At 35.0% G+C, this 12,655-nt stretch overlaps 1 protein-coding gene across 1 annotated transcript; it reads left to right on the top strand.

Annotated features, from left to right (window-relative positions):
- Window positions 1-3,108: 3,108 nt before the first annotated feature.
- Window positions 3,109-9,854, top strand: LOC119694938 (endocuticle structural glycoprotein SgAbd-2). Its single transcript, XM_038122618.2, has 4 exons — window positions 3,109-3,199; window positions 5,912-6,045; window positions 8,688-8,842; window positions 9,197-9,854. Exons 1-4 carry the CDS (start codon window positions 3,191-3,193, stop codon window positions 9,340-9,342), a joined length of 444 nt encoding a protein of 147 aa, XP_037978546.2. The 5' UTR covers window positions 3,109-3,190; the 3' UTR covers window positions 9,343-9,854.
- Window positions 9,855-12,655: the final 2,801 nt, after the last annotated feature.

Genomic DNA, 12,655 nt, shown 5'->3' with positions numbered 1-12,655 from the left:
TGTCACTGGAACTTTTTATATCGGTATATGTTCAGCATGGGATGTCTAGCCAGCCATATTATGCCCAGAGGGCTGATTAGGAAATTAATACAAATCGGATGAAAAGCTGACGACCTTTTTAACAACATTATTTCCGTTCTTTAGCAATAATGTCCGAGGGGACGCCGTTTTGTATTTAAAATATTCACTAAACGCCTTGATACAGTTTCATAATTCATGATCGACGGACACAAGATGGGTCGAAATGTTTGATGTATGAATACAATTAACCCAAATAGATAAAATGTCATCGATATAAATATGTATTATACATTTTAATAATAATAGACTATTAAGTCTAATGATCGACTTTTATGTGATGAAGATGAATGCGTTGCTAAGCTTGTTAAGTATCTCCGAAAATTAAATATGCGTTATTGTTAATAACATACCTAAGTATACACAATATAGCATGTTAAAAAAGGCTTTAGACATCAATATGATTTAGTGGGTTACAAACAATTTTTTTTTTCATCGACTTTTAGAAATTATTGAAAACTTTGCTTCTTCATAAAAAATATATAAGTTAGTTAAGTACGTCACTTTTTACAAGGGATGGAAAGTAGGTAAATTGTTTTCACATACACATTGTTCTACTAGGTGTGTGCGATATATATTATAAACATTATTTAGGTTGTCAATTAAATGTTAAGTATAACTAAATGTTACACCGATTTAAATCTAATCATCGACTGTCAATCAACTAAGCAAGTAAAGTAAATTAAGGTAAATTTAGCATGACATGTGCCTAGATAATAATATATTCCGTAAGATACAGTAAAGTATAGCAACTTAATGTAACTTAATACAAAACGCATACACACTCACGAGCATTGAAAAAGTTCCAAGTGCCAATACCGTTTCACATATATTTCATTGCTCGTGTGTGGGTTTTTTCCAAAGCAATCTTGCTAGGGTGTATTATTTGTAAGTGTAGGATGTGTAAATAATCAACAGTACGTAACTGTATCGGCGTAATTGTACTCTACTAGGCCCCTCTCAACGAAACCAACAAAAATTGGTCTTCGATATTCCTAATCCAAAGTGTTCATTATGTGTGACATTTACACATTTTTGCATATTTTTTTAACTGAGATAAGGTTTAACCTATAACTTATTTATGTTGTATGCTCTATAAAATTTTATGATTTAACCTGCTGAGTTCAACATTCAACCTCAACCTCACATCATTTTAAAACACTTATTGAAAAGTCTATTGTCTAAGAATTATTATAGCAATATAGGTACCTAGGTACTATTTTAATATGGAAGTACTCAAGATTTACATTTAATCTAATCCTATATTACAATCCTTTTAACTGAATATAAACAAAACACACCTACAGAAAAACTTAACAGCATGTTTCTTACAATAAAATAACTCAAAATGGCTCATTTACGGCAAAGCTCATAAAAGTGCTGTAAAATTTCCTTCACACCGTTGGACCACCCACCACGTGAGGTCTCAATACCAAACACTCGATAAGTCATTCTAGAAACTATCACGACATATTATAATGGGATGGTATTTGATCCCACGAGCATGTACACTTGGTTCCACCATTGTGTATACAAGAGGGGATGTAGTTCAATGAAAATTTGCAATAGCTATCCTATGTTTTACTAGTAATATTATGGTGTACGGTACGGCGGCCTCCCTAAGTGTCGTTTCAACTATGCCTTGTAACCGGTACAGCCTGGATAGTCTTGCTGCTACGGTGATAATATTGTGTCCCAGTCATTAGAACGTGTTTACTACCAACGTGCCTCTTGGAATAATTAACCAATTTTGATGCTTCGTAGTGTAACTAAATTTCCATCATAATTTATGTCTGTTGTATTATTTTCTGTATTTTGTTGTTGTTTCTTTTCCTGTTTTTATTGTTCTGTTTCCCTGTGTCAAATAAATGTTTCTTTCTTTCTATATATTAAAAAACACATCCAAATCTTATTAGTTCGTTTTAAGCTACGGAACTCAAGATCCAAATACCTCCGTTAATCGTATGGCACCTTTCAGTGTAAAATAAGTACGATAAGTATTTAAAAAAAATACAGCTTTATACTGGTGGGTATAATATCCATTTACAGAGGCACCTGTACAGTTATAAGCTGCAAATAGGTAAATTGTAAGATGTGAGATGCCTCAGGGCGTGTAAACCTTTGTATTTTGATTCGTAATTTGAAACTTCGCGGCAAAATCAAGTTTCTGCATATTGTTTCCCTCCGTGAGATAATGAGAGGTTGTAATGAAAGAGGCTACGTATAATTAATTGATCGTAAATATTTCAAGTAATACGCTATCATGATGATGCAGGTTCGATGCAAAGTATGTATGCAGTATGCACATGTATGTAGCATACATATAACTTCATTCTGACTCATAAGATCAGTACCTTAGATTTTATGCTTGTAATGTTAATAATTCTATTCTATGTGATAGGGCATCGTATCTTTATCTATGTCTACGAGTATGTCAACATAAGTAGGTGCAAAAGATGAAGCGATTCTATTGTTTGTTTCAAAATATTCACGAATCATTTTTAATGAGGTCACAGCAATCTTTAAATTCACAATTATCAAAATAATTAAGTTACATAGGTTTAATACAGGACTTTTTTTTCGTGTATTTTAAAATTCTGGTTTCATTTTCGGGATTAGATATAACATGCTGTACATGTAGGTTTCGGCTTCGTATACCCTTTTTGCAACACCCTGTATAATGTAGGTTTAACGTAATGTGTATGTCAAAAAAAGAGGTAAGAATGGGTAAGAACTATGTATTTTCTTCTTAACATATCGTTTATCACCGAATCACTATCATTAATACAACAGGTATGAAGTTCCACTGTTTAGAACCCTAGTAAATGTTCCCTAAATACCATTCAAACTACACTATACCTACAAAACACCGAAACTTCATTTGACAAGGGTTGAAAACCAAAAAATATTTTCACTTATACAAATTATCGCAAAATAAGTTGACCGCAGGGCGGGCGGGTAAGGTCGGCCATGTTACTCCAATTTCACGACCGGCGCCCGCGCCGCTCGCCCCCAGTATATAAGCCAACGGCGCTGAGCTGAAAAATCATTCACGCCTCAAACACGAATCAGTGATCATCCTTCCTATCTCCTTAATTTACAAAAACACATTATGAGATCGGTAAGTGTTTTTATTTACCTAAAGTTCAGGCTAGCTTTGCGGTTATTTTTTTAAAGTTCAAAAGTGAAATACTTATACTATGGATAGGGTATGATATTAAACTTTATAGCCTAGAAAAGGAAATGTGAGGTGCATTATTTTTGATATAAAAACCATGATTTATCAAAAATATAGTACATAATTCATAATTAATAACTAAATTACCCTTAGATTCTCGTATATTCATGATTAAGTTCTCTTATCGTTTTAATTCTTTAATCTTTTTGATACTTGGTCATTAAATGAATCCTGATTTCATTTCAAATTCAGCATATTCAAACTATCATGAAACAAATTAATATTTTGTATGAAAAACATAAAAAATATATACAGGTTGTTTCTAATATAAAGTTACAAACCTTGTCATTCTGAGATACTAACAACAACATTTGGATTGATGATATTAAATAATTGTGATCTTTATGACTGAATGGGAGAATGTTAATTCAATTCATTAACACAAGCACTAATGTTGTTTACAAATGCAATTTCCAATCTCTGGTACTGGGGCAGCACTCACATCTTTTTCGTTGCCTGTACACATATTCAAGTATGTGCAGTAAAATTTTCCCAAATCAAAGGTTTTCTGGAATAATTTTCTTTTTGGATATAAGACCGCATTTGCTGCTCATAAACAAAAGTTATAGCCAACATACCCTTCACCATATCCTCAATAATCCTCATTGCGACAGCTTGTCGTCATAAGTCTTGTTGTCATAAGATGTTGTAGGTCATGATCTTGTTTAATTTTCCGGCATCTGTTTAAGCTTTCCAAGTTAACATTAACATTATGACTGTTATTGTATCCCCATTATTCTCTTTCATTTCAAATCAATCATACAGTGACTTGATATTACAAAGGCCTGTCCCAATTCAGAGCATCACAATACACAATAGATCTTAAGACTTCGTAATCTTGAACAAGTAGCGGTGATCTAAATCAATTTACCTTTCTTATTTAAATGTTAAACACACTTAAGATAAATGATCAATTAGAGTTTATAAATTTTCACATGATCGAGACTTTAACTGGAGTCCTGAATTAGATGTGCTCATTCTATTAGGATTTGGGTCATATTCTAAAATATGGCAACTACACCATTTTTAATTTATCAATAAACAAAAATCATATTTTAAATATTACATTTAAATAAATAGGCGAGGATATCCAAGATAAAACGCTAGACTATCGCACATCATATCTGATAAAACAGCCTTTGTTGTAACAGTTTAATTATTTAACTATCATGACAAGACAATAACACATCCAATAGTATACCCAAAACAATACCTTTGCATTATATGTAAAACAATAGCACGTCCTTTGTCAAAAAGGCTACAATTACACACTAAAAACAGCATACACTTCTTATTCTCACACTTATAATCTAGAATCTCGATCAACTGTGTTTATCCTTACTACAGTACAGTAAGGGTGTAGAGTATTATACTTATGACTTGATTACAATCATCAGTATAGACTTGTAAATTATTAGCATCCCAACTGTTTGTTCAATACTGTGCTGACAGTACTAAGATATGGTAATGAATGCATATTGTTTTGTTTGTTCGGTGCATGAAGTAGTTATCCTATCTCGGTGGAAGATCTGCTTAGTTACTTGCTTACGGTTGATAAAACGTCGATACGACCAAAGCTAATAGAGCAGTTAAGTTATTCAAAGCACTAAATTTAGATGCAGATTCTTACTAGTTTACTGACTTTTAGTAAAGTTTTACACTTACTCTAAATTGCAATTAAGGTTTCAAGCAATTTAATAGAAGTTTGATTTATTTGTATGATTTCTTATGTTCAACCTACGAAATCGTAAAGTTCAGCGACGATTAAATTGTGAAAGACTTATTTGAAACCTAAACTGTGAACTGTGGGTTTCGTATTCTAAAGAACGATGCACCAAGCCTTGTGATGACCGCAATGATGAAATATATATATTAGTGCAACTTTAGGGGCGTGGGTATACACTAAAATGTTCTTAATCTTGTTATATTGTGTAATTCACATCAACAAAAAACATACCTACTACAAGTAAGGTCAATATCCTGTGATTTATGAAGTTTGTAAACAAAATGATAAATTATTTATAGGATATAATGAAATCAGATCTACATAGATGGATCGATGTAGAATTTAAATGTATCACTTATTTCGTAAACTTAAAAGTGAGATTGTTATTATAATAAGATGAATATTTTATGCGGTAGATGAACTTGAATTCGTAAAATATTGCTCACAATTTCTTTATAGAGGTATCATTGATAAACTTTAAATCACGTATTGGCATCAACATGTTCATACACTCAGAAATTAACTTTCTGATGCAAGCATTTAGCATGCAGCAATGAAAAAGTTCCAGTGACATATGGAACATCAATGGCAGATGGAACTTTTCCATTGCCCGAGAGAGTACAAAAAGGATTGCTCCAATCACATATACTCCTAGATTCAGTATAGTTACTGAAATAAACATTAATTTATTTATTATTTACCTGATTAACATTATAACGTAAAGCTATAGATCGCATCCAGTGGCGTGCTTTGGGAGAAGCCTACGTCCAGCAGTGGACTTTTATATGATAATGATGATTAACATCCAGGTGCTTACACCTCCACAGAGAATAGAATAGATGATTAACATACCTCCATTGCCTCCACAGTTCGTGGTCCTCTCGGCGCTGGTGGCGGTGGCGCTGGCGGCGCCGCAGTTCCAGCAGTACAGCCCGCAGGGGCAGGTCATCCCCATCGTGCGCCAGCAGCAGGAGGTCAACTTCGACGGCTCCTACCAGTACAGGTGAATACAGAGGAATAGTTTCTTGGGGCTGCCCGATGTGAGTGACCGCGATGCAAAACTTTTGTCGCTCCATTCTAGCCCTTCAGAGCCGCAGGCACAGGATTCGATACTATTTTAGAATCTACACAAACATATGGAAAAAACAAATACCACTGTTGGAACTAACAAATTTGCCTTACATTTTGACAGTGACATTTGACGATACGCATCGTAAACGGAGGTTTCGAATCCTGTGCTCGCGGCTCTGGTAGCTGATTCTAAACCGCTCGAGTTTTGAGTTGGGTGTTGGATTTGATGAAAAAATGGTCACTATTATTATTGCGCTACTGACAGGTGAGGGTAGATGAGAATAGCCCCCCAGCTTGGTTTGCGACGCGCGTTTTTTCCAGAGTAAGCTTAAAACAAGTGCGTCATTTGATTCTTAGGTAAAGGAATGAAGGAGAAACTTTGCGATTGACTTTGAAAGCGAGATTCAGTAATTCCGTAATAATTTTATGTTAGACTCCGAGTAGCATCGTCGATTATCGTGGTTGGGCTGATAAATTTGTTCCATGTTTTACGATCAATTATATCGGTTTCATATTCCTGACATTTTATTAGATTTATGGCTGAAAAGGTCATTTCTTTCCAATGTTTTGAATAACGGCAGGTGATAAATTAGCTGTCATTTTGTGAAGTTGCTGCTTTTGTAACGCTTCTATTCTCGCATAGGCTTAATTGCGGTGGAAATATTAAATCGACCATCGCTGCCTATTGAAGTTTTAATAAAATATTTTAATTTATCTGTGTCATATTTATTTTATCCCTATTTTACTTAATTTTCGTACCTAGATTGAGTAAACTGCTTGTTTATTTCACAATATCGTGTTAAATGTCTCCGTAAAAAATATTTCATTTATATGCACCGATGTAAAAGAAAAATCACTTCTACGTGTTCTAATTGGTTCGTGCCATACTCTAAAATACTTAGTGCCAATTTCTCCATAGTCGGTTAGAGCATAACCAGGTATTAGTGGTTGACTTTTGACACATCTGTCAAGAATTTTAAATGGAAATGACGTATAATTGATTAACCAAACCCTGCCGGTTACATAATCGACTATGGAGAAATTCGCACTTACCCAAATAAATGTCAGTTAGCACAGCATAGCCATATATATTGCCTCTACAACGCATATATTTCAAATCCTTCAAGATGTTATAACCACGTGGGAGATTCGATCCGCGCCCTTATTATGCAACGTGCATGTAAGTAAACTTTATAAACCTAATAGTTCTGACTCATTCCGCTGGATGTAGCAATAGGACCTTTACTCCGATGTCCGTCAAAAGCATTTAGAATTGAGTTTATGGCTGAGAATTACCAAATGTAGAATTCAATCGAAAGGCTGAATGTAAAGTGGCTAATTTCGAAGAAAGATCTTATTATGACACAACTCTCTGGCTCGATAAGCTGCAGCTTGAATGCATGTGGTTGAATGAGCGTCAATAAGCGTGAATTCAAAACGATTGAATTGCAGCACCTTTAATCATATACTCGTTAGATCGATCTACTTACTCTCAATTTCTGAGGAGCTATTCAATTTTGGGATTCAGCTTATCACACTAGGTATGTATTATTATAAATAAAAATTATGTTGAGTTCCTGTTATTCAACTTTTTTTTTAAATTTTGTCCTGTTGATGGGAAAAGGCATCCTTATATTTAGTCCAACGATCGCGATTCTCCGCCGATTCATTGTTAGATAATAAATTATGTTTTCTTGATTTATATCTATGTACCTAACAATAACATACAATTATTACTCCATTATTAAAATCAAAATTTGAAAGTATCCAATATACTATTTACAGTCATGATAAAGGTGTATTGGTCACCTTACCTCTACATATCAAGCTATATCAATAACGATTTAAATAGTAAATAGGTTTGTATAAGTCTCATATTAAAGTTTCGCAAGCGGGATCAAAATATATTCTATTAAGAGAGCACTACATTCCCAAGTTTGACAATGTTACATCGGTTGCACGATCCGAAAACGTTTTGTTGAAACCCCTCATTAGATTTGCTCTTTACAGCTTCAGAGGGCGCCTGCAGCCTTGCATTTGTGATAATACGCCTTATTGTCTCACTGTGTAGAACAATTCAAACGAGCCTCGTGATTTATGCCGCGTTTTATGAACAAGTTGGAATAAGGTGCTCATACATCATGCTATCATTGATCAGTTGCAATGCTTAGAGAACATCCTCAGTTGAGCAATGCGCTGGGAAGCTCTCGGTATCATCGTTTACATTGTTTTAGTGTAGAGCAAAGCTTAATGATACTGTATCTAGGTAGTGTTTACTTCTTACTATAGGTAGGTACTTACTTTTGTCTACTTATCCCCTAGTACTGACACTGACATACGAAATTATATCTTATTATATATACAAAATAATCTTAGATAATATTCGAAATTAACTAATTATTGGCATACACTTAAGTTGGTTAATCTGTTGGCTATCACATCATTCAAAGCAGAGACGCGCAATAAAATAAAACCAATGAAACTCTTATTTTTAAAAATCGGCACTTGACAATAATAACTCAAATCATTTAAATTTCCCACGCCACTGTTGACAACCCTAACCTCTCTTCTAAGCTACGAGACGGGCAACGGCATCGCGGCGCAGGAGCAGGGCTACCTCAAGAACGCCGGCGTGAAGGACCAGGAGGCGCAGGTCGCGCAGGGCTCCTACTCCTACACCTCGCCCGAGGGCATCCCCATCACGCTCACCTACACCGCTGATGAGAACGGTATGTGTATAGGATACTGAGCTTTGAAAAAAAAGAAGCAAGAACAGGAGTTGTATTTGGTATTCAGGTAAAGCCTAAGAGTAATTTAGTTCCAAAATAAATAAATAAAACTTCTATTTATCAGATTAACGTAACAACAATACAGTACTTTCACTACTATAGCTATTCTGGTGGTGGATTTGTTTTGAGATATAATTTTCTATGAGATTTCAGGATAATTTTATTTGGTAACGACATATTAATAATCATAACGATAATCGTATTAATGTATTAAGACCAATAATTACTACTTCCGTTCTTTTATGGAAACCAATTGAATGACTGAAAAACTTATTCTACTATTCCCATCCCCAGGTTTCCAGGCCCAAGGCGCGCACCTCCCCACCCCGCCCCCCATCCCGGAGGCCATCCAGCGCGCGCTCCAGTACATTGCCTCTCAGCCGCCGCAGCCGCAGCAGTACCAGCCAGCCCAGCCCTTCCAGCAGCCCTTCCGTGGATAAATGGAATCTACCGCCCTAAAGTTCAAACGGCTTAAATGATACAATGCAGGCTGGCTGGAAAGAAAATGAGGTCGAATAGCGCTGACAAGAAAAAGAAAAAATATTGAAAAGTTTTTCGCTTCGTTTTTAGATTTAAATTCTTCCTCCTTTTTTACTTCTCTATGTTTCGATGTTTTTTTCCTTCGTAGTATCTAGTAGGTATATATTGTTTTACCTTCTCGTTTCGTACTTTTCTTGTATTTTTTTCATTCTTACGATATTGTATGAAATATGCTGTTACGAGTATTGTATCATTTAAATAGTTAAAGTGGGCTTGAAAGGAACCACCGACCAAAGCGCGAATTTTTTTATGATACTCAATTCAATGATGTCTTGGAAAATTTATGTGAGACAATTCTCAATAATATGAACTAGGCTGAATGCCATAAGATAGCGATCTGTTACTGTGATTTTATTTTATATTTAAGAGCTACTACATATGAGAAACAATAAAAACTCATACTTTAACATAACATTTGTGTCCTTATTGTATTGACAATAGGGCTCCTACTCAAAACCGCACGAAGAATCATAAAACAACTACTTTACAAAATACTACTATTAGTATAAGTAAATCAACATGAAAAAACCGGCCAAGTGCGAGTCGGGCTCGCGCACAAAGGGTTCCGTAGCAGCAAATATAATATTACAGTTAAATCAACCTATCTCAAAAACTATAAGAGATACTTTGATCAAACCAAAAATCGTTGAAAGAGTTAATTAGCATGCATCACCTCTATTTTTTTTAGAATTTTATACCCCGTAGTTATAAAAATAGAGGGGGGGGGACATACTTTTTACGACTTTGAGAGCTGATATCTCAAAAACCGTTCACTTTAAGAAAAATGTTTTTTAGAAAACTTTATATCATTTTAAAAGACCTTTCCATTGATACCCCACACGGGTATGTACATCGAAAAAAAAAATTTCATCCCTCAGTTACATGTATGGGGGGCCCCACCCCCAATTCTTTTTTTTACTATTTAGTGTCATATTTTTGTAGCGGTTCATACAACACATATTCCCATCAAATTTCATCACTGTAGTACTTATAGTTTCCGAGTAAATCGGCTGTGACAGACGGACAGACGGACAGACGGACATGACGAAACTATAAGGGTTCCGTTTTTGCCATTTTGGCTACGGAACCCTAAAAAGCTAGTAAGTAATTTAAAAAATGTAGTAGTTATTTGAAAAGTGTTTGCTCAGTTTTAACTTATTTTAGGGGATAATATAGATCAAAAACAATACTTGTCAAAAAAAACCAAGTCTCGTAACGCAATTAAATTATTTAGTGCGATGACCAAGTCAATATATTATTTATATAAAACATTAAATATTTTAAAGATTGAGATGCGTGCGTGGATAAGACTTGGTATTACATGGATCTCACAACTTTTTACCGTAGAACAACTGAGTTACGAGACTTGGTTTTTTTTGACAAGTATTGTTTTTGATGGGATCTCATTTCATTTTGTATTTTGTAGACAGTTCTACTTTTTTTTCTTTTCGGTACCTTCTAGGTACGTATATCGTATAACTCTAATTTTTAATTCCGCGGAATTCTGACATTTCATTAGTGATACCACTAAAAAGCTCTTCACCGAAAAAGGAAAAAATTGTATCCATTTCAGTAAATTTTTTTTATGTTTTCATACAAAAAAATAAATCTAAATATTTACTTGCTCAAGTGAAGTAGGTAATACAAAAATAACAAATATTTCAATACTAGCTGTTGCCACGAGCTTCGCTTCACCTTGATTAGTTTTCCCGTGGGAATTTCGCGATAAAAAGTAGCCTATGTGTTAATCCAGGGTGTCAGCTAACTCCATTCCAAATTTCATTAAAATCGGTTAAGCCGTTTTGACCTGAAGAAGTAACAAAGATACACACATACACACATACTCACAAACTTTCGCATTTATAATATTTAGTAAAATAACGACTCACGACCATTGTATCGAATTAATTTTAATAACTTTATTTTATTCTTTAGCTTGGCATCACTTGCTACTAAATTCAGGGATAACAAACCTTTTTAATCGATTTCAAATAAAAGATTCTCAATGGGAGATTTTCCAGTAGTTCCAAAATCGACCAATAGATGGCATTCGGCCTGTCGTTTTTAGTAGTGAGCTACATTCTTCTGAGGAAACGGAGATGACAAATGTCACAGACCTACTACAAAACAAATGTTATGTCATTCGGTTTCTCTTGTAGCTACGCGAATGTCTCCGGTGCTGTGTTTTGTGATAATTTCGACGACTCTGCCTATTCTTTTGGACTTTTGTGACTTCTATACCCGACCGACCTTTGCACTCCCCCTGGACTCTTGCTTGCCATTACGATTTACCCCTGCCTGTACTCCGGACCTTGAAACAATCATGGGAAAAGACTATGGATCATGGTCAACTGTACGCCTGAAAGACGAGCTGCGAAAACGCAAAGCAAAACATAGGTTTTTTTTTGGGTTGGGTCTTCTTTTGATTGAATAATCCCAAAAAAATACACTTGGAACAGCTTCTTTTTTAATTACCTACCTACTGAATGAGCAAGAATAAGTAAGTAGTATTACCTAAGAGGTAGTCTGATGGTTTGAAGTGGCCGGGGCATATTCTTGAATGCTTTTTTATGTTTAATCCAGGCTTTAATTCTTTTAATGCTTCCATCCATTTTGCCCGTCTTGTTTCGTTTTGTGGAATTTTGTGCACCCCCTTTCTCTACAGTAAGCTACAATACAACACGACGACATATCTACTCTGAGTCTACTATAAATGCTATTCAGAGAGTCGGAAAACTTTAGTTTTGTGGTGTGGGTAGAGAAAACTAAGTATCCACCTACTAATGTCTGCTCTACCATAGAGAAATCATTACTTCCAACGTGCCTCAGAATAATTATGATACTTACACACGGCGGTCGCGCCTCGGACATGGACAGAGAATGCAGATGATCTCAACTAGTTCACACTTAATATTATGTATAACTACATATAACAGCAATTTATTATTATTAGTTTGCACGTTCTCAACAAATACCAGTTATGCTACGAAATCATTTGTATTTGGCAATATTTGCCTAATAGGCAACTTGTAGGCAAACTATTTAATCATAGTATTATTCTGTGGAATAAACATGGATTTTTGTATTGGCTGAAAGGACTCGAATCCATGCCGGCTATAAAAAAATATGCAGTCCTGTTCAGTATGAAGATTTACTAGCGCCATCTATTGTCGGGTTTTGTCTATGGACGTTGTCTATGGTTGAAAACCTCCC

Source organism: Plutella xylostella, chromosome 22 (assembly GCF_932276165.1).
Source record: "Plutella xylostella chromosome 22, ilPluXylo3.1, whole genome shotgun sequence".
Classification (NCBI taxonomy): domain Eukaryota; kingdom Metazoa; phylum Arthropoda; class Insecta; order Lepidoptera; family Plutellidae; genus Plutella; species Plutella xylostella.
Note: the sequence above shows the minus strand (reverse complement) of the source record. Positions and strands in the feature narration are given on the sequence as shown.